This window comes from Nematostella vectensis, chromosome 1 (assembly GCF_932526225.1).
Source record: "Nematostella vectensis chromosome 1, jaNemVect1.1, whole genome shotgun sequence".
NCBI lineage: Eukaryota > Metazoa > Cnidaria > Anthozoa > Actiniaria > Edwardsiidae > Nematostella > Nematostella vectensis.
Window position 1 is genome coordinate 6,082,953 of NC_064034.1, and position 24,017 is coordinate 6,106,969.

Here is a 24,017-nt window from a genome sequence, read left to right on the forward strand (position 1 = left end):
GACCGGTACCTGATATCAAACCCGGCATCTGAGATCAAGACCGGTATCTGAGATCAAGCCCAGCATCTGAGATCAAGACCGGTATCTGAGATCAAGCCCAGTATCTAAGATCAAGCCCAGTATCTGAGATCAAGACCGGTATCTAAGATCAAGACCGGTATCTGAGATCAAGCCCAGCATCTGAGATCAAGACCGGTATCTGAGATCAAGCCCAGTACCTAAGATCAAGCCCAGTATCTGAGATCAAGACCGATATCTGAGATCAAGCCCGGTATCTGAGATCAAGACTGGCATCTGAGATCAAGACCGGTATCTGAGATCAAGCCCAGTATCTGAGATCAAGCCCGGTATCTGAGATCAAGACAGGTATCTGAAATCAAGCATCTGAGATCAAGACCGGTATCTTGGTGTGTGCAGCCATCTTTCTATCTTGTGTTTACTTATAAGGAAAACGTTCTGAACGTGTCAATCTAGTCACGAACTTATCTGAATCTCCTGGACACAGAAAAAATTCGTCTACTGTATTATGATTAAATCAACAGATTTCGGTGGAATGAGACATGCAAGGGCTCACCATCTTCGTCGGTCTGCACTCGTCTAGTTGTAGAGAACGGGCCATTGAACACGTGGTTACGCACTGCCACCGATACTTCATAAAAAGTGAATTTCTTGAGTCCCTTGATGCTGTAGCTTCGCTTTGTATGATCGGCCGTTTTGTACAAAGTACCGCCTCCCTCTTCCTTGTACGTGATATTGAAGCCTTTGAACTCGCCATATACTTTATCTGTCGCTGTGAACTAAAAACGTCAGATAAGAACTATTTACAGACTTGTTATTAAGGTAAGAGAGACTAGCCTTGTCCCGTACCTACCCTCCCCTCCCGTCCCTCTTTTGCAAGCATCAGGACTACCAGGGGCGGATACAGGGGGTGGATTGTGTGGATATCCACCCCCCTTTTTGAGTAACAAAAATTGAAAAGTCACTTTGTTTGAAGAAAATCAATGTTTTAGGGATGGGAAGTGCTGTCCTTGTGCCTTCGCCTGCTTGCCTTTGCTGGCGCGACAAATCCAACTCAGTGTGAAGTATTTTAAGATCTTTGAAGTGACCTACCAAGGACCACTTGATCAGTTATAAGCCGTCTATAAGGCCATTATCCACCCCCCATTTAAAAATCCTGGATCCGCCCTTGACTACAACGGCAACAAATGATATCTCACCGTCCATGCTAGGTCCACTGATGTAGATGAGCCTGACGCGATCGTTGAGATTGTTGGGATGCCTTCGGGAACTGATAAAATAAAGATGATCGAACCCGTTAGAAAGGACAACGATTCGGAAAAAAAAAGAAAAGTTGACTCAAGTGAAATGGTCAAATAACGTTGATTTGAAGGTACTCCAAGGTATTGCAGGATCTTCGGACGCACAATGGGCGTGATGGGCACAATGGACAATTACCAAAGTAAAGACTGGAATAAAGGTTACATATGCACTGCGTTACATCAGAAAAGTGCACATACCATCGGGTTTGGTTCTCGCGACACTTGGAGTGCTCCACGGACCCTCCTTGACTGTATATCCGCGTACTTTGATCGTGTACTTGGTATACTTTGCAAGATTGTTGATATCGAAGCTCGTCGGTGCCCCGATGACCTCCGTCGTTTCGTTGCTACCGCCGTCTTTGTGATACGATATGACGTATTTACGGACTATCCCGTTCGTACAAGTCTCGGGAAGAGTTGACCACGTGACACGGATGGACGTTGACGTCATCGCCTTGGAGTTTAGAGATGAAGGGGGGCAGTCAGGAGCTGCAAGGTGATAGCGAATGTGTGAACAAAAACTGAAACTCTGATAAGCTTTCATATCATTAAGAATATCTGTAATAATAATAAAACTCATTTTGAGAAAATGGGAAAGTTAAAACCGCTGCTTCAGTTATTAGGTCAATGTTGCTACCCTGGCATTATCGTTTGTGGACGTGGTATAAGCTAAGTGCACATTATCGAGAACCTTTTGTTTATGGAAAAATTTACCCCCGATTCATATTAACCGTCTTATTCACTATCCTCCCAGGTCTGTACAATCCGCGCGTCATTAATGGCTCCCTCGTACTTAGTGTTACTCACCGTCCTCCCAGGTCTGTACAATACGCGAGTCACTTGTGGCTTCCTTGTACTCAGTGTTACTCACTGTCCTCCCAGGTCTGTACAATACGCGTCACTTGTGACTCCCGTATGTACTTAGTGTTACTCACCGTCCTCCCAGGTTTGTACAATACGCGCATCACTTGTGACTCCCGTATGTACTTAGTGTTACTCACCGTCCTCCCAGGTTTGTACAATACGCGCGTCACTTGTGGCTTCCTTGTACTCAGTGTTACTCACTGTCCTCCCAGGTCTGTACCATACGCGCGTCACTTGTGACTCCCGTATGTACTTAGTGTTACTCACCGTCCTCCCAGGTCTGTACAATGCGCGCGTCACTTGTGGCTCCCGTGTACTTAGTGTTACTCACCGTCCTCCCAGGTCTGTACAATACGCGTCACTTGTGGCTCCCGTGTACTTAGTGTTACTCACCGTCCTCCCAGGTCTGTACAATACGCGCGTCACTTGTGACTCCCGTATGTACTTAGTGTTACTCACCGTCCTCCAAGGTCTGTACAATACGCGTGTCACTTGTGGCTCCCGTGTACTTAGTGTTACTCACAGTCCTCCCAGGTCTGTACAATACGCGTCACTTGTGACTCTCGTATGTACTTAGTGTTACTCACCGTCCTCCCAGGTCTGTACAATACGCGCGTCACTTGTGACTCCCGTATGTACTTAGTGTTACTCACCGTCCTCCCAGGTCTGTACAATACGCGCGTCACTTGTGGCTCCCGTGTACTTAGTGTTACTCACCGTCCTCCCAGGTCTGTACAATACGCGTCACTTGTGGCTCCCGTATGTACTTAGTGTTACTCACCGTCCTCCCAGCTCTGTACAATACGCGCGTCACTTGTGGCTCCCGTGTACTTAGTGTTACTCACCGTCCTCCCAGGTCTGTACAATACGCGTCACTTGTGGCTCTCGTATGTACTTAGTGTTACTCACCGTCCTCCCAGGTCTGTACAATACGCGTCACTTGTGACTCTCGTATGTACTTAGTGTTACTCACCGTCCTCCCAGGTCTGTACAATACGCGCGTCACTTGTGACTCCCGTATGTACTTAGTGTTACTCACCGTCCTCCCAGGTCTGTACAATACGCGCGTCACTTGTGGCTCCCGTGTACTTAGTGTTACTCACCGTCCTCCCAGGTCTGTACAATACGCGTCACTTGTGGCTCCCGTATGTACTTAGTGTTACTCACCGTCCTCCCAGGTCTGTACAATACGCGCGTCACTTGTGGCTCCCGTGTACTTAGTGTTACTCACCGTCCTCCCAGGTCTGTACAATACGCGCGTCACTTGTGACTCTCGTATGTACTTAGTGTTACTCACCGTCCTCCCAGGTCTGTACAATGCGCGCGTCACTTGTGGCTCCCGTGTACTGAGTGTTACTCACCGTCCTCCCAGGTCTGTACAATGCGCGCGTCACTTGTGGCTCCCGTATGTACTCAGTGTTACTCACCGTCCTCCCAGGTCTGTACAATGCGCGCGTCACTTGTGGCTTCCTTGTACTTAGTGTTACTCACCGTCCTCCCAGTTCTGTACAATGCGCGCGTCACTTGTGACTCCCGTATGTACTTTGTGTTACTCACCGTCCTCCCAGGTCTGTACAATGCGCGCGTCACTTGTGACTCCCGTATGTACTCAGTGTTACTCACCGTCCTCCCAGGTCTGTACAATGCGCGCGTCACTTGCGACTCCCGTATGTACTTAGTGTTACTCACCGTCTTCCCAGGTCTGTACAATACGCGCGTCACTTGTGGCTCCCGTGTACTTAGTGTTACTCACCGTCCTCCCATGTCTGTACAATACGCGCGTCACTTGTGGCTCCCTTGTACTGAGTGTTACTCACCGTCCTCCCAGGTCTGTACAATACGCGCGTCACTTGTGACTTCGTATGTACTTAGTGTTACTCACCGTCCTCCCAGGTCTGTACAATACGCGCGTCACTTGTGACTCCCGTATGTACTGAGTGTTACTCACCGTCCTCCCAGGTCTGTACAATACGCGCGTCACTTGTGACTCTCGTATGTACTTAGTGTTACTCACCGTCCTCCCAGGTCTGTACAATGCGCGCGTCACTTGTGGCTCCCGTGTACTGAGTGTTACTCACCGTCCTCCCAGGTCTGTACAATGCGCGCGTCACTTGTGGCTCCCGTATGTACTCAGTGTTACTCACCGTCCTCCCAGGTCTGTACAATGCGCGCGTCACTTGTGGCTTCCTTGTACTTAGTGTTACTCACCGTCCTCCCAGTTCTGTACAATGCGCGCGTCACTTGTGACTCCCGTATGTACTTTGTGTTACTCACCGTCCTCCCAGGTCTGTACAATGCGCGCGTCACTTGTGACTCCCGTATGTACTCAGTGTTACTCACCGTCCTCCCAGGTCTGTACAATGCGCGCGTCACTTGCGACTCCCGTATGTACTTAGTGTTACTCACCGTCCTCCCAGGTCTGTACAATACGCGCGTCACTTGTGGCTCCCGTGTACTTAGTGTTACTCACCGTCCTCCCATGTCTGTACAATACGCGCGTCACTTCTGGCTCCCTTGTACTGAGTGTTACTCACCGTCCTCCCAGGTCTGTACAATACGCGCGTCACTTGTGACTTCGTATGTACTTAGTGTTACTCACCGTCCTCCCAGGTCTGTACAATACGCGCGTCACTTGTGACTCCCGTATGTACTGAGTGTTACTCACCGTCCTCCCAGGTCTGTACAATACGCGCGTCACTTGTGACTCTCGTATGTTCTTAGTGTTACTCACCGTCCTCCCAGGTCTGTACAATACGCGCGTCACTTGTGACTCCCGTATGCACTTAGTGTTACTCACCGTCCTCCCAGGTCTGTACAATACGCGCGTCACTTGTGACTCCCGTATGTACTGAGTGTTACTCACCGTCCTCCCAGGTCTGTACAATACGCGCGTCACTTGTGGCTCCCGTATGTACTTAGTGTTACTCACCGTCCTCCCAGGTCTGTACAATGCGCGCGTCACTTGTGGCTCCCGTATGTACTTAGTGTTACTCACCGTCCTCCCAGGTCTGTACAATACGCGCGTCACTTGTAGCTCCCGTATGTACTTAGTGTTACTCACCGTCCTCCCAGGTCTGTACAATACGCGCGTCACTTGTGACTCTCGTATGTACTTAGTGTTACTCACCGTCCTCCTAGGTCTGTACAATACGCGCGTCACTTGTGACTCTCGTATGTTCTTAGTGTTACTCACCGTCCTCCCAGGTCTGTACAATGCGCGCGTCACTTGTGGCTCCCGTGTACTGAGTGTTACTCACCGTCCTCCCAGGTCTGTACAATACGCGCGTCACTTGTGGCTCCCGTGTACTGAGTGTTACTCACCGTCCTCCCAGGTCTGTACAATACGCGCGTCACTTGTAGCTCCGGTGTACTGAGTGTTACTTGAGCGAAGGGTAAGGGTGTAATTGGTAAATATTTTGAGCGGGCTCAAGGAAAGGTCTTGGGTGTTGATGTTTGTCACTTTTTCTGATTTTATAATATTACTTCCATTGCTAGCCATATACTCGTACAGTACAATGTATTCCTTAAATTGCCCGTTAAGTCGGTAGTCAGAGGAGAGCTGAAACCAAAAAAGGTCCTGTGAAGGAATAAGACGATACAAAAAGACTCTAAAGTGTAGATTTCACCCCTTACACAGAATATTTTTCATTAGACTTCTACAGGGCGGACGAAATTCTAGGTCGTATACCAGTTTTTGATTAATCATTGACGTAATCAAAGTTGAAGGCTATTCAAGCGGGAAGCAGGCTTGAGGAGCAAGAGAGATTCTACTAAAGAAACATAAATATTTCCGCTCGATTAACTAGTCCCCGCCTTAGTTTTCGCACTGATTATTCTTTATATTACAACGAGTGATACAAAAATTTAAGGCGATCTTATTTCTTTACATACCGTCCATTGTATCTGTATTGCGGTGGAGGATGTTGCAGCCGTCGATTGAGAAATTATAAGTTTTCCATCTGGATCTGAATAACAATGATGTTCACATCTTACATAAAAGTGACCCGAAAAGTGAAGGTATTCATGCATGGCCTCTCTAATTCAGCTTCGTATTCAGTAAGCCCTTCTTTTATCAAATCTCCTAGGATCTCGCCCCTGGTCAGCCTTTCAAAAAACTTTCTTATATGTTGAAATGGACTACTCTTGTTATTTATGATAACTTGTGTGCGATTAGAAATTGCTACTGTGGTTGTACCTGCCATGAGAGTGGTGTAGGAACCCGCTGCACTCCACAACCCGAGCCCAACCACACTCTTCCCTCTCGCCTGCACCGTGTAGCTCGTGTACGGCACAAGAGCAGTCAACTCGTTTTGTGACGACGAGAGGATCTAACGTGTAGTCCATGCTCCACTCGTCCGATACTTGACGGTATAACCGGTCAGCGGTCCTGTCGAGTCGTCTGCTGATGACGTCAGCTGCAGTGTAAGTGAGCGCTTATTCCTTGTTACAGCTACTGCTAGTGCTGCCAAAACATCTGAAAAATGCAGAAGTGCAATTTAGTAACCGTTGATTGTTAGAACATCCTTATCGAGTCATACTCACTTAGCTGGACAGAGACCGCTATCTCAGCACGTCTGGCTGTGCCTGCACTTGGTAGAGTCAGCGGGTACCTTGCAGAGCATACGTACGACTGGACACAAATTACAGGTCGGCGGTTCAGGTCTGGATGCACACATTTGTAGCTGTGTTTCACGTCAGCTGCTGAGCGGTACGTTACGTTGATACTGCTTGAAGTATCCCCAGCCATAAAGGTATCATTTTTGTACCATTTAAAATCAACGGGCTGCGGTTGTCCGTTTATCGGACAGGGTACAGACACATGTGTACCGCTTGATGCCTGGAGAGTGATTTGTCTTTGAGATTTAAAACCAGGCAAAAATACTGGAAATAAGAAAACCTGATTAATTACCAAATAAGGACGTGGGATGGAAAGGAAATGAAAGAATCTACAAAACCATCCTAGATTATCAAACCATGTGATTTTATTTCTCTCTGCTGTAGGCATGCACCCTGTTTCACTGGCTACCCAATATATAATACAGAGTTTTATGACTGAAGAGAAAAAAAACACTGGAGGGTATGTTTAGGTTTAGCAGTGGACAATTTTCAGAGCATACCAAAAGTGCAGCCATAAAAGTCTATTCTCATGCAGGCGTTGGCGCCATTCACTGCCTGAGGGTGAACCCTGAAGAATTGTGCAGCGATGGGGACCTTAAACCAGTTAACACGCCCTGTGTTGTGATCCTCGTTGCCATCAAATATCTGGAAAAGCAAGATATTGAATGATTTACCCTTACCTACCCAAAGCACATAATTATGACGTCACCTTTACCTAACCTAAGTACAGACCAGCCATCCATGACGTCACCTCTACCTACCCTGTGTACATACCTGCCATCCATGACGTCACCTCTACCTACCTTGTGTACATACCTGCCATCCATGACGTCACCTCTACCAACCCTGTGTACATACCTGCCATCCATGACGTCACCTCTACCTAACCTGTGTACATACCTGCCATCCATGACGTCACCTCTACCTACCCTGTGTACATACCTGCCATACATGACGACACCTCTACCTACCCTGTGTACATACCTGCCATCCATGACGTCACCTCTACCTACCCTGTGTACATACCCGCCATCCATGACGTCACCTCTACCTACCCTGTGTACATACCTGCCATCCATGACGTCACCCCTACCTACCCTGCGTACACATCTGCAATCCATGACGTCACCTTACCTACCCCGGGTACAGACCCACCATCCATGACGTCACCCTACCTACCCCGAGTACAGACCCTCATCCATGACGTCACCTTACCTACCCTGTGTACATACCTGCCACCCATGACGTCACCTTACCTACCCCGAGTACAGACCCTCATCAATGACGTCACCTTACCTACCCTGTGTACATACCTGCCATCCATGACGTCACCTTACCTACCTTGAGTACAGACCCACCATCCATGACGTCACCTTACCTACCCCGAGTACAGACCTGCCATCCATGACGCCCCCTTACCTACCCCGAGTACAGACCCTCATCCATGACGTCACCTTACCTACCCTGTGTACATACCTGCCATCCATGACGTCACCTTACCTACCCTGTGTACATACCTGCCATCCATGTAGTCACCTTTACCTAACCCGAGTACAGACCCACCATACATGACGTCACCTTACCTACCCCGAGTACAGACCCACCATCCATGACGTCACCTTACCTACACTGAGTACAGACCCACCATCCATGACGTCACTTTACCTACCCTAAGTACAGACTTGCCATCCATGACGTCACCTCTACCTACCCCGAGTACAGACCTGCCATCCATGACGTCACCTTACCTACCCCGAGTACAGACCTGCCATCCATGACGTCACCTCACCTACCCCGAGTACACACCTGCCATCTATGACGTCACCTTTACTACCCTGTGTACATACCAGCCATACATGACGTCACCTTACCTACCCCGAATACAGACCCACCATCCATGACGTCACCTTACCTACCCCAAGTACAGACCCACCATCCATGACGTCACCTTGCCTACCCTGAGTACAGACCCCCCATCCATGACGTCACCTTACCTACCCCGAGTACAGACCCGCCATCCATGACGTCACTTAACTTACCCTTGGTATAGACCCGCCATCCATGACGTGGCTCCACTCGGTTCCAGTGAAGCTGTACTTGATTACGTATCGCGTGACCCACTTGCTTTGAGTGCGGGAACCCTGTGTGGCCACTCCTGTGACCGTCTTTACCCCTCCAAGATCAACCTGAAGGTATTCAGTGTTGGCTGATGTGGAACTGCACCAAGATGAGCCGCCGTACAGTCGGCCAGCGGATGCCGTGTACGCGCCATCATTGCTTGATGACGTCATCTGTGAGTCAAGGATGTAGCCACGCTCCACTCCGAGTGATGATGCACAAGCTGAAAAGCGATTGTTTTGTGAGATATCACATAGACTTCCTTATAACCTTTTGGTATCATGCTACATGGCGGTACCTGACTGTAATCCGCGGTAATCCAGTCTTGTTGCTGGGTAGCTGTTGCGTGCCCTTGGAACAAACCGAATGAATCTGGCCAGTGGCGGATGAGCGAGCAGTCTTACCACTACATTTGATTTGTCAACATTTCCAGTAAACACCTGTAAAACACTTTTGTAAGCGTTTTCGTTAAAGTTTGTGTTCTTATTGTATTTTTAATATCGAAACCAATCGCCATTGAGGCAATTTCATTATGATTGGATGAGAGCATGACATACAAAAAAGCGAAAAAAAATGAATTTCCAAATATGGTTGTAATACCCTAATAAGGAATTGACCGAGCGAGCAGGAAAACCAATGTTTTTTTATAGGAGTGTTCGATATGTATTAGAATCAGTTCAAAACATCAATAACATAAGGAGGATAAATGAATCAACAGAAACTCACCCTCTGTACACCAGACTCATTGTATGGCGTCCAACTGATATTATTGACAGAATGCGCGATAGCGTACTGCTTGGTCCACTCCGAGTGGCTGTAGGCCGTCCCTTGAGAGGCCACAGAGCACACGCGCCACAGACCTCCCAGGTCAACTTGGAGATATGTATTGTCTCTATCGGCAATTTTTGGTCCCCAAGCCTTTGATGTTTGTAGTCTTGCGTACCAGGGATAGTAGGCGCTACAATACCATGAATTGCTGGTGAAGCGATGATCAGGAATCATATTTGTGCTCTGAAGGCCGACTGCGTGAGACTGACAATCTGATAAAAGGTTGCCATGGTAATTTTGCTTTTATTTTTTTATAAACGACACGAAAATGCGGTCTGGCTCGAGATTTTCCTAAACACAGTACCTGATCCTAGTCGGTGACCGTACAGCTCCAACCGTAGACACTTTGACCCAGTCTCCGAAATTGGCACCACGCGGACGTATCTGGCGGCGGGGGCTTGGTACAGTACTTGACGCACGATCGAGTTTCTGTCGTAATTACCGTTGAACTTCTATATGAAGAATATCAATTTTTAATAATCCATGCTTACCATGGTAATATACAGCACAATATTTCGAGAATAGCAGTTACTGTCTTACCCTAGTGGTGTTATTTTCTCTATAATTTGTCCAGTTCGCTCCATCATCCGAGTAATTAATCCGATAAGTCTGTACCCACTGGTCAGCGGACGGATCTCCTTGTGTAGCTACGGCGCAGATCATGTGACTTGATCCAAGATCCACCTGCAGGTATGGCGAGACGTCACCTGAGCCCGCACACCATGCACCGCTTGTAGTGCCCAGTCTTGCGCGTACGGCATTTGCGTTGTTTGATGAGGCGGTGATACTTGCGCTAGGTACGCGATTGTCACCGAGTCCTAGAGCCAGACTCTCACACGCTACGGAGATGGGTAAAAAAGAAAATGTTCGTGCTCTTCCCCTTCTATGCTCACTCATAATGTGTGTTTGTCTATCAACAAGGACCTTTGATGTCTTCAAAACTGATTTTTGGATAACTTTGGATAACTCGTTTTGGTCTTGTTTTATAGCAAAAACATTAGGTACTTTTAAAACTCGGCTGCTTAATAGAGTTTCCCTATATGAAACTTATTAACGTTGATGTTAGATATACGCTATCACGCGTTCGTGTTGCAATTCGCCGATTTGAGATACGGCTGCTCAATAGAGTTTCACATTATATCTTGATATATTTTTCCCATAAATATGGTGCTATGGTTCTGTTGCTTTTATGCTATCTGAAGCACAGAAATATGTTTCTACTGTAAACTCTCATCAGCTCCACAAAATAATATCTGTAGATCAATAATGCGCACTATCTGTAGATCTTTTTGCTTGCGTACTCATTACTTATATTATACATCATGTGTTTCAAGTATACGTAATTGTGTTACTCACAGCATTCGATGTCTCCAAACAGGTCTGCTCGTAAACAGATTGCGCTATTCCAGGTCAGCGGCTTGATTCTGACGTAGCGTGCTCTGATTGGATGACTGAGCCAGTTGATCATCGCAAGATTCTTGTTGACGTTACCCGTGAAGCTCTGCACAAACGAAAGCGACACGATATTAGCAATGTGAAACATAGTGTATATTAAATCTCAAAGAATTTATAGGAACTCTTAACCCTATTCAGACTGGGGGGGAGGGGGCTCTTTAAAATCTTAAAATCTATCTGCGGAAGTTTTGATGCCATTGACATGTCGAGGAGACGCTCCATGTTACCACGGCAACCGTTTTTTTTACATATAGGTTTCCCAAAAACTAAAAAGGAGTGATTTTTTATATTTTGGTCCTGTTTCCAGATTTAAATGCCTCTTTTGACTTTATAAATTTGTTTAGGCATAAGTTTGTTTTGACTTTATAAGTTTGTTTTGACAAGTTTCACAACAGCGCTAGAATGTTTTTACCTCGGATATTTGGGGGGAGGGAAGGCTAAATTTTGCTCTGCTGTTGCTAAAAATGTCACTAGATTTACTAGATGACACTTTAAAAGCTAATATTATGCATTTATCATCACTATGAGCAGTAATACATGCATTGAAACAGATAGAATTAGAATTACAGAAAATAGAATTACAGTTTTTTTTTGCAAAAATCAAGCAAGAATCCAAGATGGCGAGTCCAAAATGGCGGAAATTCTTCCCAAAAAATTGTTTTTCAACGTTTTTATGGCCTTTTTGCATTGTAAAGCCGTTAAAAGGTTGATTTTGACATATCTAAATGATGGAAAGTAATTTCAACCAGAAATTTGATTTGGGCAATATTTGAAAGAATATCTAGACATCGTATATATGACGTCATTGTGACGTCATAATTGATTTGACCACACCCAAAATAGGGCGTGGCGATACTTCGCATGTTGGTGATTATTGTCTGTTAGTTTGATGGTCAAAGCCCAAGCGGTTCATGAAATACGGAGGGGGGCCCTTTTAGCCCCTCCTCCCCAGTCACAGACAGCTCAAAATAGCCCAGTCTGAATAAGGTTAATTAACACTTATATAGATTAACTTACGAAGTCTTTGCTGGTGGCGGCATCATAAGTCAGCCATCTCGTCCCATCACCACTGTACTGAAGGTTATAAGTCTTGACCCACTTTTCCTCCCCAGGGGACCCCTGTGTGGCTACTCCTAAGACCGTCCTCACCCCTCCCAGGTCAACCTGAAGGTACTCAGAGACGGACGATGACGTACTGCACCAAGATGAGCCGCCATACAGACGGCCAGCCGACGCTGAACCCGATGACGCCGACATTGCTGAGTCTGGGATGGCGTCATCAATCAGACCAAGCGACGACTTGCACACTATATTAAAGATAATCCATAAGTGTAACTGACGGTATTTCTTTAGATATTTAAAATCCTGTCCAGTTAATGCTCTGATGATAATGCTCGTCATTGCAGCTTAGTAATGAAAGTGGGATGGTATACATACAATGCGATCGAAGGCATGGGAAGGTAGCTCAGACTTTGGCTTTCTTTGCGCTTGGCATTCTAGATCTTCCCCGTGACCCAGGCCTGGACTAATAAAAAGGTAGCTGCTAAATCACCCAAACCCATGGCACTGACAGCGGTTTCTGTTTATCATCAGGCGGGTGAAATAGTGTAGTACGTTCATCGCGGAAAAGCCTCAGCTATAAAAATCCACAATATTACGACTTGGAGTTGGTTCTACTTAAACATACCGTCGGGCCTAGTACCATACGCCTCCACCCGCATCGTCGGATCACTTCGACAAGTAAGGGGTACAAACCGGATGAACCGCGCCATGGTGGGAACCGCGAGGGTGTTTTTGACGACTGTCGTTCCGTCCGTGTTACCAGTGAATACCTGGCGATACATATGTGTAACATCATTTTGGAACAGCAAAATTATGCGTGATTTCAGAATAATACCCCGGCCTGGGTCTTCTATGGGATAAAATCAAATTACACCCTTCAATGCATCTATCTTCCGATAACTAAACAACAGATATTACGTCCATTTAGGTTTGTCCTTTGAGTCTAGCTTAATTTGTCATAAAAAAAATAAAATGCGTGGCCCAAGGGTATCCGGAGGGTTGACCGATGATGAAATCCTTCACCCTACCTTGTCAACCCCAGCACTCTCTTGATATGTGGACCATGCTTTGTTTTCCATGGAAAACCCAACTTTGTATGAAGTCACCCACTCATTTTTGCCGACAAGCCCGTTTCCCTGTGTAGCCACAGCGCACACCACGAACACGGAGTTGAGGTCGATCTGGAGATAGCCGCTAGTATCACTTCCTTTGCGACACCATCCAGGCGAACCGTTAAGTCGAGCATAGCGTGCTCCATAATTAGGGGTGTATTCACTTGAAGCTGAAAATCTGTTATCAGGTATCACGTGACTATCGCTAATGCCAACCGCTTGACTGGAGCAACCAGCTTCCGCACAAACTGAAAGAACTAGAGAAAAAATAAATCACGTTTTTAAAAATTTGTGAGTGGACCTCGTTTTCTATGCGCGCCACAGATTTTACAATGCTCAAAAACAAAACTTACTTGAATTGGCGCGGCCAAATGAGTGCCGGCAAAAAAGGCTATGGATATTTCAATTAATTTTTACTTGTCATATGTGGAAACAAACTGAGCACACGATATGGATGAGAAGTTGGTTAACAAAGCCATATTGCCAAAAAAAAAAGGAAAAAGAGATGTATGTACACTATCATTTATCATCGTCTCTAATAAAACTAAAGTACTAAAACTGAAATAAAAAGGACTTAAAATGTTGTACAATACAATAGATTTAAGAGGCTTTTCCCATATAAACTTTTTTGTGATTAACATTTATTGGCACTGACTATCTTTAACTAAGGATTTAACCCCCCCCCCCCCCTCCCCCCCAAAGAGCGAAGCCAGCCTAAAAACGCCTGCCGGGAGCTATTATCCCCGGAACTTACCGTTAAAAAAAGAAAAAAAAAACTTGAAAAATGTTCATGAACTAAATTAGAATGTTTATCTGTATCGTACATGAGATGCTCGCGGAGTGGAATTCAAAAGAAATCTTTTTTTTTTATTTTGTCCATACAGTGCTGAAATAGGTAACTGCAGACCCCCCCCCCCCCCCCCCCGGATTATTTCTTTGCACTTCAATTTCTCCTTCTAGACTTGATCGAACTCCAGTGTTGAGCCATTACGAGAAATTCATTCGTAAAAGTGCGAAGTAGAACGTCCTAAATTGGTTTTAACTTTTTTTATACGTTTTGAGGCGCTTGAGTGTTGTAGCAGCTGATGCATGCTTAAAACTCGCAATTAAATAGATCTACAAAGGGATATTTAACCAATAACAAGGAAAGAAGACGTCTCTCGGTATTCTGATTGCGGCAAATAGCAGTTCGGTAAAAACAGTAACCACCAGAGAAAGCGCTGTGCCTCGAGATCGAAAGTGAACATTATGTTTATGATTCTTTACGATGCTTTTCAACGCTTGCGACGCTATTGGACCTGATGTCACTAGATTATGTGTTATTACAATAAACAAGGTTTACATCGGAGGTCTTGTCGCGGCTTACCTGTGATTGTTTGTAGCAGAAGGATGGCGAAAGCTACCCGGAAATAGAAAAAGAGTGCTTGCACCGCCATCTTTACCAGACGATCATGTCTCGTCGCTATCGGCATGCGTAATCAAGTTAATTCAAAGTCACGCAATATTATTTACAGTGTAATTCGAGAAGCCGCGTCTCCGAACCAGTCACCTCTGTTGATACATTGACAAGCCTCAGACATAATCTGAATCACAAATAGACCTACTAGCAATGCTAGATACAAATTCGCACCTTCATATTTCAGACCAGACTTACAATCCTCTTGGTGTGAACTATCTGAGTCAGTCTGAGTAGATGGCTTGAATAATCTCACGATCACCTCCTGTAATTGTATATTATCCCAGAATAGAGTTCACAATAAAACTATCGTTGCTTTGTGAGGTGTATTCATGCTCTCTTGCTGTTTCACAGCAAGTGAAACTACTTGCATAACTGAAAATATCCATTAAGACAAAAAAATAACTGACAAAAACCAGATTTTCATCCCTGGAGTTGCAATAGATTTTCATCTCGTAACATCGATATTATTCAAACTCTGCGTAAGTTTAAAAATGATGCTTTAGTCCTAGTCGGTTTTTCCAGGTGGTCGTTCATGGAATAATTAGTTAAGGGCAGGGCTGGTGGAATTGCGGAATGGTCCCAAAAGTGTGTGTGTGTATGGTGGAAAGGAGGGGGGGAGGGGGGGGGGGTGTTGACATAGAGTTTGGCTCATGCAAAAAGAAAAAAAAATCACATCTCATCAGAAATCCCGTCCGTCGCCCTAGAGGTTTTTATTGCCCTTTTTTTTTACCAGCAGGCTTTAAAACCATGAAAGAACTTTTTGTTTTCCAAGCTCACGCACGCCTGAGCCACTGCTAAGCACACTATGAAAGTACGTCATGGAGTCAGAAAATTGAGCATATCGATTTTCTTTAAAAGATTGTTTGAGCAGCTTACCTATTAGTGGTATACACTTCTTTTTTGCTTAAATGTTATGGACGGCAATGAAACAATTATAAATATTATTACATTAAAATAATATTATCACAATATTATCAAATTGAAAATAACGAAAATGTTTATAAGGAAAATAGTTTCTTATGGAGATGACAAATTCTTTATAAAAACTTGAGCTCCAAGAAAAAGATTTTTTTTTTATGCTTTAGCTAGAGAAGAACCTTAAGTACACTACAATTTATATTTCTTTCTATTTTTCAAAGAAATAAAAAAATCTGCTGATTTCTTCTTGGCAACATCACTCGCAGTTCTCAATGTATGGTTTAAGAACATTATAACTCCCAGTGGTCAACAGAAATTCTTTCCAAGAGATAGCAAATTGGGTGTGATCGAAGGAATTTTTAACCCTAAGAGATAGCAGAATCGGATAAACACGTTAAACACCCCTTAGGAATAGTAATTGGTCGAATTGTATGCCCTAAGAGATTGCAAAATCGGAAAAATCCATCAACATCCTCTTTAGAAATAGCAGTTGGTCGAATTTTACACCCTAAGAGATAGCAAAATCGGAAAATTCCTTCAACACCCGCAAGGGATGGTAGTTGGTCGGAATTTTATACCCTAAAAGATGTGACGATCACCCCCGTCTACTTTTCTGGAGAGTCCCCCCCCCCGGGATTATAACATTCATATCTAAGGAACATGGTCTGTATTAAATTTTTCGTGTTCTCTAGCCCAGCAATATAGGGACTCTAAAGCTTTTTTAGCCTTTAGAATTCATTGCTTGTAGAATCCCTGGATCCGTCATTAGCGTCAGCCTATTTTTCAACAATCTGAAAAGTTTGCGTAGTCACTGAAGGAGTCCAAGTACTTCTGGATAATTTGATAGCAAAACACGTACTGCGTCTGGAAACAAATATTTAAACCAATATGTATATATTAATTGGCATAATTATCAACATCGGGGGATCTCTGTGAAAAAGCGCGGGGACGATGATGATGATGATGATGGTGGTGGTGGTGATGGTGGTGATGATGATGATGATGGTGGTGGTGATGATTATGGTGGTGGTGGTGATGGTGGTGGTGGTGATGATGATGGTGATTAATGATGATGATGATGGTGGTGGTAGTGATGGTGTTGGTGGTGATGATGATGGTGATGATGATGATGGTGGTGGTGGTGATGGTGTTGGTGGTGATGATGATGGTGGTGGTGGTGGTGGTTGTGGTGGTGATGATGATAGTGACGATGATGATGGTGGTGGTGATGATAATGATGATAATGGTGATTCTACATTATCAAATACTAAAATGCCATCGTCACGGTTCATTAAGCTATCCTACTCACCAGGCTCTCCACTGCGCCTGGCCGATTGACGCGAATTCGTTTAATGACTTGAAAGACGTCAATTACTTGCTCTGTCTTCAAGCGCTCAATAACTGAGAAGATCACACAAAACGTGCCACTCCTACCAACACCGTTACTATGGAGATACATATCTAGCGTCAATATCTATTCCTTGAAGCCTGACCGAAAAAAAATATTTCATAGAGTATCAAAACAAACAACAAACAACCAATTTAATGTCTAACAAAATGGTAGTTTTAACTACTTCACTTGACCGTTTTCATCCTTGTACGCAATCCTTAACCCCGTATTGGGTCCTGTTTATTATACCTGCATTGGACCAAAACTGGCGCGTTGCCGCATTGCTGCTGTGACGTCTGAACATCGTCTAAAAGATCCAGAACGCTGCAGGCAACCTCAGGGATGCACTTGTCTGGCCACGACACGTGATGCAAGTGACGAACCTCGTGCGTCTTCTGCGAAGTGTAACATGGGACATTTGAGCCGTGAGAGATATGTTTTGGATGTTCAGGTGCACAAACAGGTGACAATTTTCTGTAAAGTGCTTAGGCGGCCTAATTCAGCTTGGTGTTTTTCAAGAAAGTCGGTAAAGCGCAAAGGAAAAAAAAACATGATCAAACCTGTTACCACTAATCCGTAAAGCAACTATGTGCCGGTACATTTATGACGTCATCAAGATTCCACTCGTCTCACCTTTTTTCGCGTCACCTCAAGCTTGGTGGAGATGACGTCACCTTTCTCTTGCTTGCTGAGCACGCTGACCCCTATGTGACCATATTTGGTAGCTCCATGGTCAGGCCAGTACTGAGGGTATTCCTGTGTAAGTGATGAAATGATCAGTTGCATTTTTGCTTTTATCTTTCGTTAGTATTGAAGGTTTTGTTCCATACCCAAACCTTACAGCGCTCCTTACGCTACATTCCCATGCCTCTTCTATCTCTCTTCAGACTAAAACCACCTTCGTATGCACATACTCATTATGACACAGATGTTTTCTCCCATACGTTTCCTCGCCCTCCCATACATTCATCGATTCCACCCCTTTCTTGCGCTAGCCCATGACGTGAACCAATCCCGCACCCAACCTCAGAAGATTCTGGGGCTACCTGGTCAAGTTCGTGCAGGTTGTTCAACATGACAATCGTCCCGATGTCGTAATCCGTCACCATGCGCCAGAAATCCTCCACGGTCTCCAGCAAGGGATGCTGGGTAGCGATGAATGCATTGCGCTCCCTGTGAGCCTAGAAGTAAATGTCATTCAGATTAAATAAACGCTTTAATCTTTGTCGCTGTTCTGCAGATGTATGGGCATCCTATTACAAAAACAGTAAACGCAAATGTCAAAGTATACTAGGGACAAATACACACATGTAGGAATACGGCGTTGATGTAGTCCGACTCCTCGTCAGCATGCTCCTTATGCAACATCACCCTACAGCTGTTCACTGCAACACACCATGAGTCACGATGATATATAAATGCACATACACGCTCTGTTGAGTGAGGGCAAGGCGAAAATGTCTAGTAATGAAGCCCATTTTTAAAGACCTAAGGTTTGCATTTCCTAGAGTGTCAACAGTACGTACGTGCTACGATGTCACAGAATCTGTTCTTCTGCAGATTTTGTGGTTCCTCTCCAACGCTTTTCTCTTCCGCAGGTATTTCCCGGCTCGTGAAAGAGTTAAGCCGCTGGAAAGAATGCAATGCAATATCTTTTGGGGGTAAGGGGTGGGGGAGAGGTGCAATACATACTGAACGCCTAGTATCAAAATCCCGTACTACGCAACACCTGAAATTGGAAAATGTAATCCGCATAACTCTACCCTCGTCCCGCGCGTCCCCCGAATCACAATCATGTATTCACATAATTCTTAGCTCGCCCCGCGCGTGCGGAATTCGGGTGCGTATTTATTGCATAACTCTATACACGTCCCGTGTCTTACCTGAAACTCAAGTGCGTATCCCGTCATCTGGAATTTACGGTTGACAGAAGCAAGTTTCTGAGTGGTCTGGTTGAAGTTCTCGCTTTGTATCTCTGTGTTGCCGCACGTCAGGGCTTCTAACACAGCGGAGTGGATAAACGAGTACTGCTCCTGAATAAGGGGACAAAAAAGATTCAACAAATCGCCCTTCTCCTGCTTTACTTTTCCCATTACCAGCTTCCAATACTTGTCAATGGTTAAAAAAACACCAAAATTATCAGTTCAGTTAGTAAAACGTACCTTTGTCTGGACCATGTGTGGCCTGTCTTTTCTTAGCGCTATGAGGTAGTTACGAATATCCACGGTTCGGTTTATTTTGGCCTGTTCCAGCATGGCGTCAATTACGATATAGGCACCAGTGCGTCCCACGCCAGCACTGATAAATAACAAGCAACATATCGAAATAGTAATAAGGGCTACAAAGTTTGCTAATAGATAAAATCCTTGCTTTTTAAACTATACGCTGATCACATGTCTGATCACGTGCCTAACCTGCAGTGGACGATGACAGGTCCCGCGTCCCGCGGGTTCAAAGCGCGCACTTTTCGTCTGAACGCGAGGACTGCTGTTGCGTATTGGGGAACGCCCTTGTCCGGCCACACGGTAAAGTTGAACTGACGAACCATTCGACGAACGGCTCTTTCCTCCTATGAAATACCAATTAAACCCTTAAAAATGCCCACTAGACAAATAGGAGAAATAGACAGGCCTTTATTAGACCTGCCTGCATGATCATTCATTAATCACTCACTCACCCGAAACAAAATGAATGTTCGGATGACGTAGTCTGCAAACACTTCTGTCTGGTGTAGCGTGACTGTCACGCCACCGTATGTCTCGGTCTTTTCTGGCCAGTATTTGTGGCACTTGGTCTGTCAAGAATGAAAATACGTTAGCACTTATAAAGGTTGCAGGATTGTCTTGCTCCATTCTAGTTCTGTATTCATATCCATACCAAACGTATTTTTATACTTGTCTTACGTATTTTCGTCCGGTCACCGCATTTACAAGAACATTAAAAGTGTTTAGGAAACCATTGCAATATTTTTCCAGCCTTTTATAGAACTTAAACGCCGTCTAACTTGTGATTGGTGTGCATTCCCTTCCCTCTAAAAAAACCCGAAGACCAATATAATGGGTGACATCATTATCGTGATCTTTACCCCACGCGACCAGATTACATTGGTCTTACCTTGCCTAGCTCGACGAGGTTGGTGAGCATTACGATGGATTGCGAGTTCTGTTCCCAAACCATCCGCCAGAAGCCTTCAAATGTTGGAGGAGGTGGACCTAGGAAGATACCAGCACATGTGTCACCAACAATCGCCTTTCAGAAATATCTTATATAGTCTTTTGAAGAAAAGAGTAAAAGGCATTTTTACAATAGTACAAGCTTTACAGAGGAAAATTTTCAATAAGAGGGATGAATGGAGGGAAGAACAATAAAAAATTTGCCAATAGAGGACAATTGCCGTTGCCAAGAAAGGAAAATATCATTGAAATAGACAGCCCTTGTGAAATTCGAGTACCTTGCGAGGCGATGTACGATCTTGGTGTCCCATCAAAGCCCTAAAAGCAGAGTGGCTTAAGTAAAACAGATATACCCCAACGTAGTCCTTATACATTTACGTGATCGTTATTCAGTATGAGATAAACCACCTCGTTATAACTTGTTCTCTTTATGTTAGCCGTCTCGTGGCTTCCTATTGGATGTTTGGTACTCACGTGGATAAATGACGCGTTGATGTAATCCGAATCCTCGTCACCATTGACTCGCTCCAGTACCACGCGTGAATGATCATCTACAAACAAAACACCCACGACAGTGAATCTGATTTAGTGTATTTCGTTTTTAATGATGAGAACAAACAGATTTAAATACAACGGTGTAAAACCTTCAGACTTGTGCTATAAAAGTAGGTGAAAAGTACCACATGTGAAGTTTTAACAATTTTTGCATAAAGCGCTAATATTCTTTTAGCATTTTAGAAGTTAAAAAATATCTCATTCTCAAAAAGAGGCATGTTCAATGCCTCCTCAAACTACACACAATGAGTTTTTTTAGTCCAAAATGTAGGCTCTGAATGTAATGCCCCAGAATCCAATGCCTTGAATTTTGTCTGAGCCCCAACCCTTACCATTTTGGGGCAAGCTCAACCATTTGTATTAAACTCACATGTGACAATGTTCCCATAACGGTTCTTCTTCTTGTTAGCGGCTTTCCGTGCAGCATCCCATGAGAATTGCTGCTCATTACTTACATTCTAAAATAATAAAAAAAAAGAAACTTTCAAAATTAAAAAAATGATTAAGATACAGCCATCATTAATCAACATGTCTGTCCTCGTGCTATATAGTTCAGTAAAAAATGCCATCATTAATCAACATGTCCTCGTGCTATATAGTTTAGTCAGGGGTCTGCATTACCCTACTGTGTTCACAGAGCAGCCCACCTTGTATTCAGCTTCTAGCCTGATGCCCCTATTTGCCTGCATGATCGCGACGTATTTTGGAAAGTGTGCGACCGAGATTGGCTTGGACAAATCGTCAACAGCATTGTCATAAATGCCATCGTTATTTCCGGCTTCTGTAACGAAAAAGATCAGACCTGTTAGGACCAGTCATTTTTATAGATTGTCGTGATCTAAGTTTAAAATGATAGATTAATTGCCTGACATCTTCGACATGGTTGAGAAGGAATCGCGAAGTGTCCTGGTCTCTAGTGTGAAATATATACCTGCAATCTCCCTTCGATTGCTATCGCCGTCATCTACAAGGTCAACTGGCCGCTGCTGCTGATTACTCCTTCCTTCATCGACTTGATCGCTTGTGCTTTCTTCTTCAATTCCGTTGTTGATGGAGTCCATTTGCATCGCTGGCTTCCTCTTGGATGATTCACGGCTTCTTCTTCTTCTACAAAAAGCGTTCAAATCGGAATAATGTGCCGATTTTTAAGAGATAAGAACATTATAAGAATTTGTGTTTATTAAGATTATTTGGTACCATATAAGTGCCTTTCTGAATGCGATCAATAGAGGTTTTCACTTGATGGGCGACGAGCTTAATAAAAGAACAGCTGTACCTCTGCCCTTATTAAGATATCGGTAAAGTTTTCCAAGACGTCATTACCTTATAATGAGAAATAAAAAGGCGGCGACAGCCAAAAGAAGCAGAAGCACGACTATCCCTCCAGCAACGGCTCCTACAGGCGTAGGAGGGTCGGCAATTTTGTTTTCCTTGATTTCTACAGAGAACTCTGAGCATGTTTGACAAAAAAACATTAACCATCAACCATATTATGGCTTAAAATGAAGTTTATACCATAGATGAAACAAACCCGACTGCTTTACCTATTATTCCAGCAAGAGCAACTTTTCCACACAAGATATCAACCTTAAAATATATTATATGGTCAGAATGACACAAGTAACACTGTCACTTCATTAAAAAAATCTAAGAAAAAAAAATAAGATTCACCACATTACCTTTTCGTCGCCCAGGTAGGTCATTCCTCTGATGTAGACCTTATAGTTGCTGCCTTTTTCAAGAGCTTTGTTCTTGTAATTATGCTGTCTTCCTGTGAATTTTTTTTCGTCACCAATGATGATTGTCCTGTTCATGTTAAAGGCATCCAATTCCGCTACAATGTAGTAATTTCTTTTCTTTCTCTGTTTGTCGTCTTCACAAAGCGCTTCTGCTTGAATCTCTGTCAGGTTCACGTTATCTGACTTCACTTTAAGAACTATAACCTGGTACGAACTGACAAACAAGTAAATGAATTGACAGATTCGAGAGTGCGTTTAATTCATGAACTTTGGTACTCACTCTATGGGACCGTTTATTTGCTCTGCCCTCCATAATGTAACGTTCGTGTCGCGAGATATTCTGCCCACCGTCGGCGCTACAGGTTCTAGGATTATCATAATAGGTTAATGCTTCCCCCCCCCCCCCCCCCCCCGGTAATAATGACGGTCAGTTTATGAACATCACGACAATGATAATGAAGTAGCCTACCCGCCACTTTTGTAGTCAAAGCTGTAAATGTAACTGGTTTACTTGTTCCACATTTCGTAGATGACGTTATATTGAAGATGTACTTTGTCCCCGGAATAAGATCGTCTTTGGTGACAGACTGGGACGAGGTAGTAATTTCTCCCTTGTGTCCTTTCCATTTCGGCCAGTAGGACTTCATGCCTCTATACGTGATCTGCAAGACACGCCACGTGAGTATTCATTTGACACAACATTCCCCTTAAACTGGACGGACATAGTGACATCTTCCAAGTATCTCCTCTCTCGGGAGTCCTGGATCCAGCCCTACAAAATGTTGGTCGAGCAGAAACAGGCCACATGGTAGTAAATTTCCACTAGAGGGGGAGGGGCTCATTATATGTGTCTCAAAATTGTTTCATAAGGTAAAGCTTACCGTGTAACTGACTGATCCTACAAAGTCCGGGGGTCTCCATTTAAGGAGAACCGAAGTTTCGGTCTCTTTTGAAGCCATCAGCGCCGTTGGAGTCCCTGGAGCTATGTGTATGGAAATAAAAGATAATCCTAGTTATTGAAAACAAGCACGTACCTAACATTGCATAGAAAGAGTGATCTGTCATTTTATGTGTATAGCTCTGGCTGTACGGGGTATTGAAACATACGGGATGTCTGTAACTTGCCTTTATGGCTGTAGGGGATATTCTCCATACGTGATGTTGATACATACGGGGTATTGAAACATACGGGATGTCTGTAACTTGCCTTTATGGCTGTAGGGGATATTCTCCATACGTGTTGTTGATACGTCTGTAGCGTGTGTTGTGGGCTGTGTATGTAATACTCATTTATGCATACATATGTTTGTAGCGTTTATTGTAGGCTATGTATGTAATACTCATTTATGCATACGGGATATTGATACATACGGGATGTTTGTAGCGTTTATTGTAGGGTGTGTATGTA

At 44.3% G+C, this 24,017-nt stretch overlaps 2 protein-coding genes across 15 annotated transcripts in view; both read right to left on the reverse strand.

The window, feature by feature from the left end:
- Positions 1 to 24,017, reverse strand: part of LOC5502675 (receptor-type tyrosine-protein phosphatase F) — a 155,702-nt gene that overhangs the window by 107,037 nt on the left and 24,648 nt on the right. For 8 of the 13 annotated variants that reach the window (XM_048723523.1, XM_048723521.1, XM_048723534.1 and 5 more), the window contains exons 13-24: positions 23,491 to 23,591; positions 23,079 to 23,271; positions 22,890 to 22,974; positions 22,550 to 22,823; positions 22,415 to 22,457; positions 22,194 to 22,320; positions 21,802 to 21,977; positions 21,518 to 21,651; positions 21,241 to 21,328; positions 20,790 to 20,866; positions 20,594 to 20,633; positions 20,257 to 20,354 (exon numbers count right to left, since the gene is read on the reverse strand). In XM_048723523.1, the coding sequence (XP_048579480.1) occupies positions 20,257 to 20,354; positions 20,594 to 20,633; positions 20,790 to 20,866; positions 21,241 to 21,328; positions 21,518 to 21,651; positions 21,802 to 21,977; positions 22,194 to 22,320; positions 22,415 to 22,457; positions 22,550 to 22,823; positions 22,890 to 22,974; positions 23,079 to 23,271; positions 23,491 to 23,591 (1,436 nt within the window). Of the gene's footprint in view, positions 1 to 574; positions 798 to 1,217; positions 1,289 to 1,517; positions 1,809 to 5,504; positions 5,743 to 6,074; positions 6,149 to 6,378; positions 6,518 to 15,666; positions 16,617 to 17,061; positions 17,198 to 17,391; positions 17,538 to 17,775; positions 17,899 to 18,188; positions 18,324 to 18,450; positions 18,528 to 18,668; positions 18,772 to 19,025; positions 19,176 to 19,304; positions 19,441 to 19,556; positions 19,712 to 19,819; positions 19,937 to 20,256; positions 20,355 to 20,593; positions 20,634 to 20,789; positions 20,867 to 21,240; positions 21,329 to 21,517; positions 21,652 to 21,801; positions 21,978 to 22,193; positions 22,321 to 22,414; positions 22,458 to 22,549; positions 22,824 to 22,889; positions 22,975 to 23,078; positions 23,272 to 23,490; positions 23,592 to 24,017 lie in introns of those variants that run through there. The other 5 variants (XM_048723544.1, XM_048723546.1, XM_048723532.1 and 2 more) reach the window with 4 other exon arrangements.
- Positions 9,266 to 14,925, reverse strand: LOC125556705 (lactadherin-like). 2 transcript variants are annotated; one of them, XM_048723593.1, is made up of 9 exons: positions 14,742 to 14,925; positions 13,292 to 13,632; positions 12,889 to 13,033; positions 12,219 to 12,508; positions 11,103 to 11,247; positions 10,287 to 10,585; positions 10,051 to 10,198; positions 9,645 to 9,876; positions 9,266 to 9,358 (listed from the first exon to the last, which is right to left on the reverse strand). In XM_048723593.1, exons 1-9 carry the CDS (start codon positions 14,845 to 14,847, stop codon positions 9,325 to 9,327), a joined length of 1,740 nt encoding a protein of 579 aa, XP_048579550.1. In that variant the 5' UTR covers positions 14,848 to 14,925; the 3' UTR covers positions 9,266 to 9,324. The 2 variants fall into 2 exon arrangements, with proteins under 2 accessions (XP_048579550.1, XP_048579544.1); XM_048723587.1 differs by having other exon boundaries at positions 9,645 to 9,894.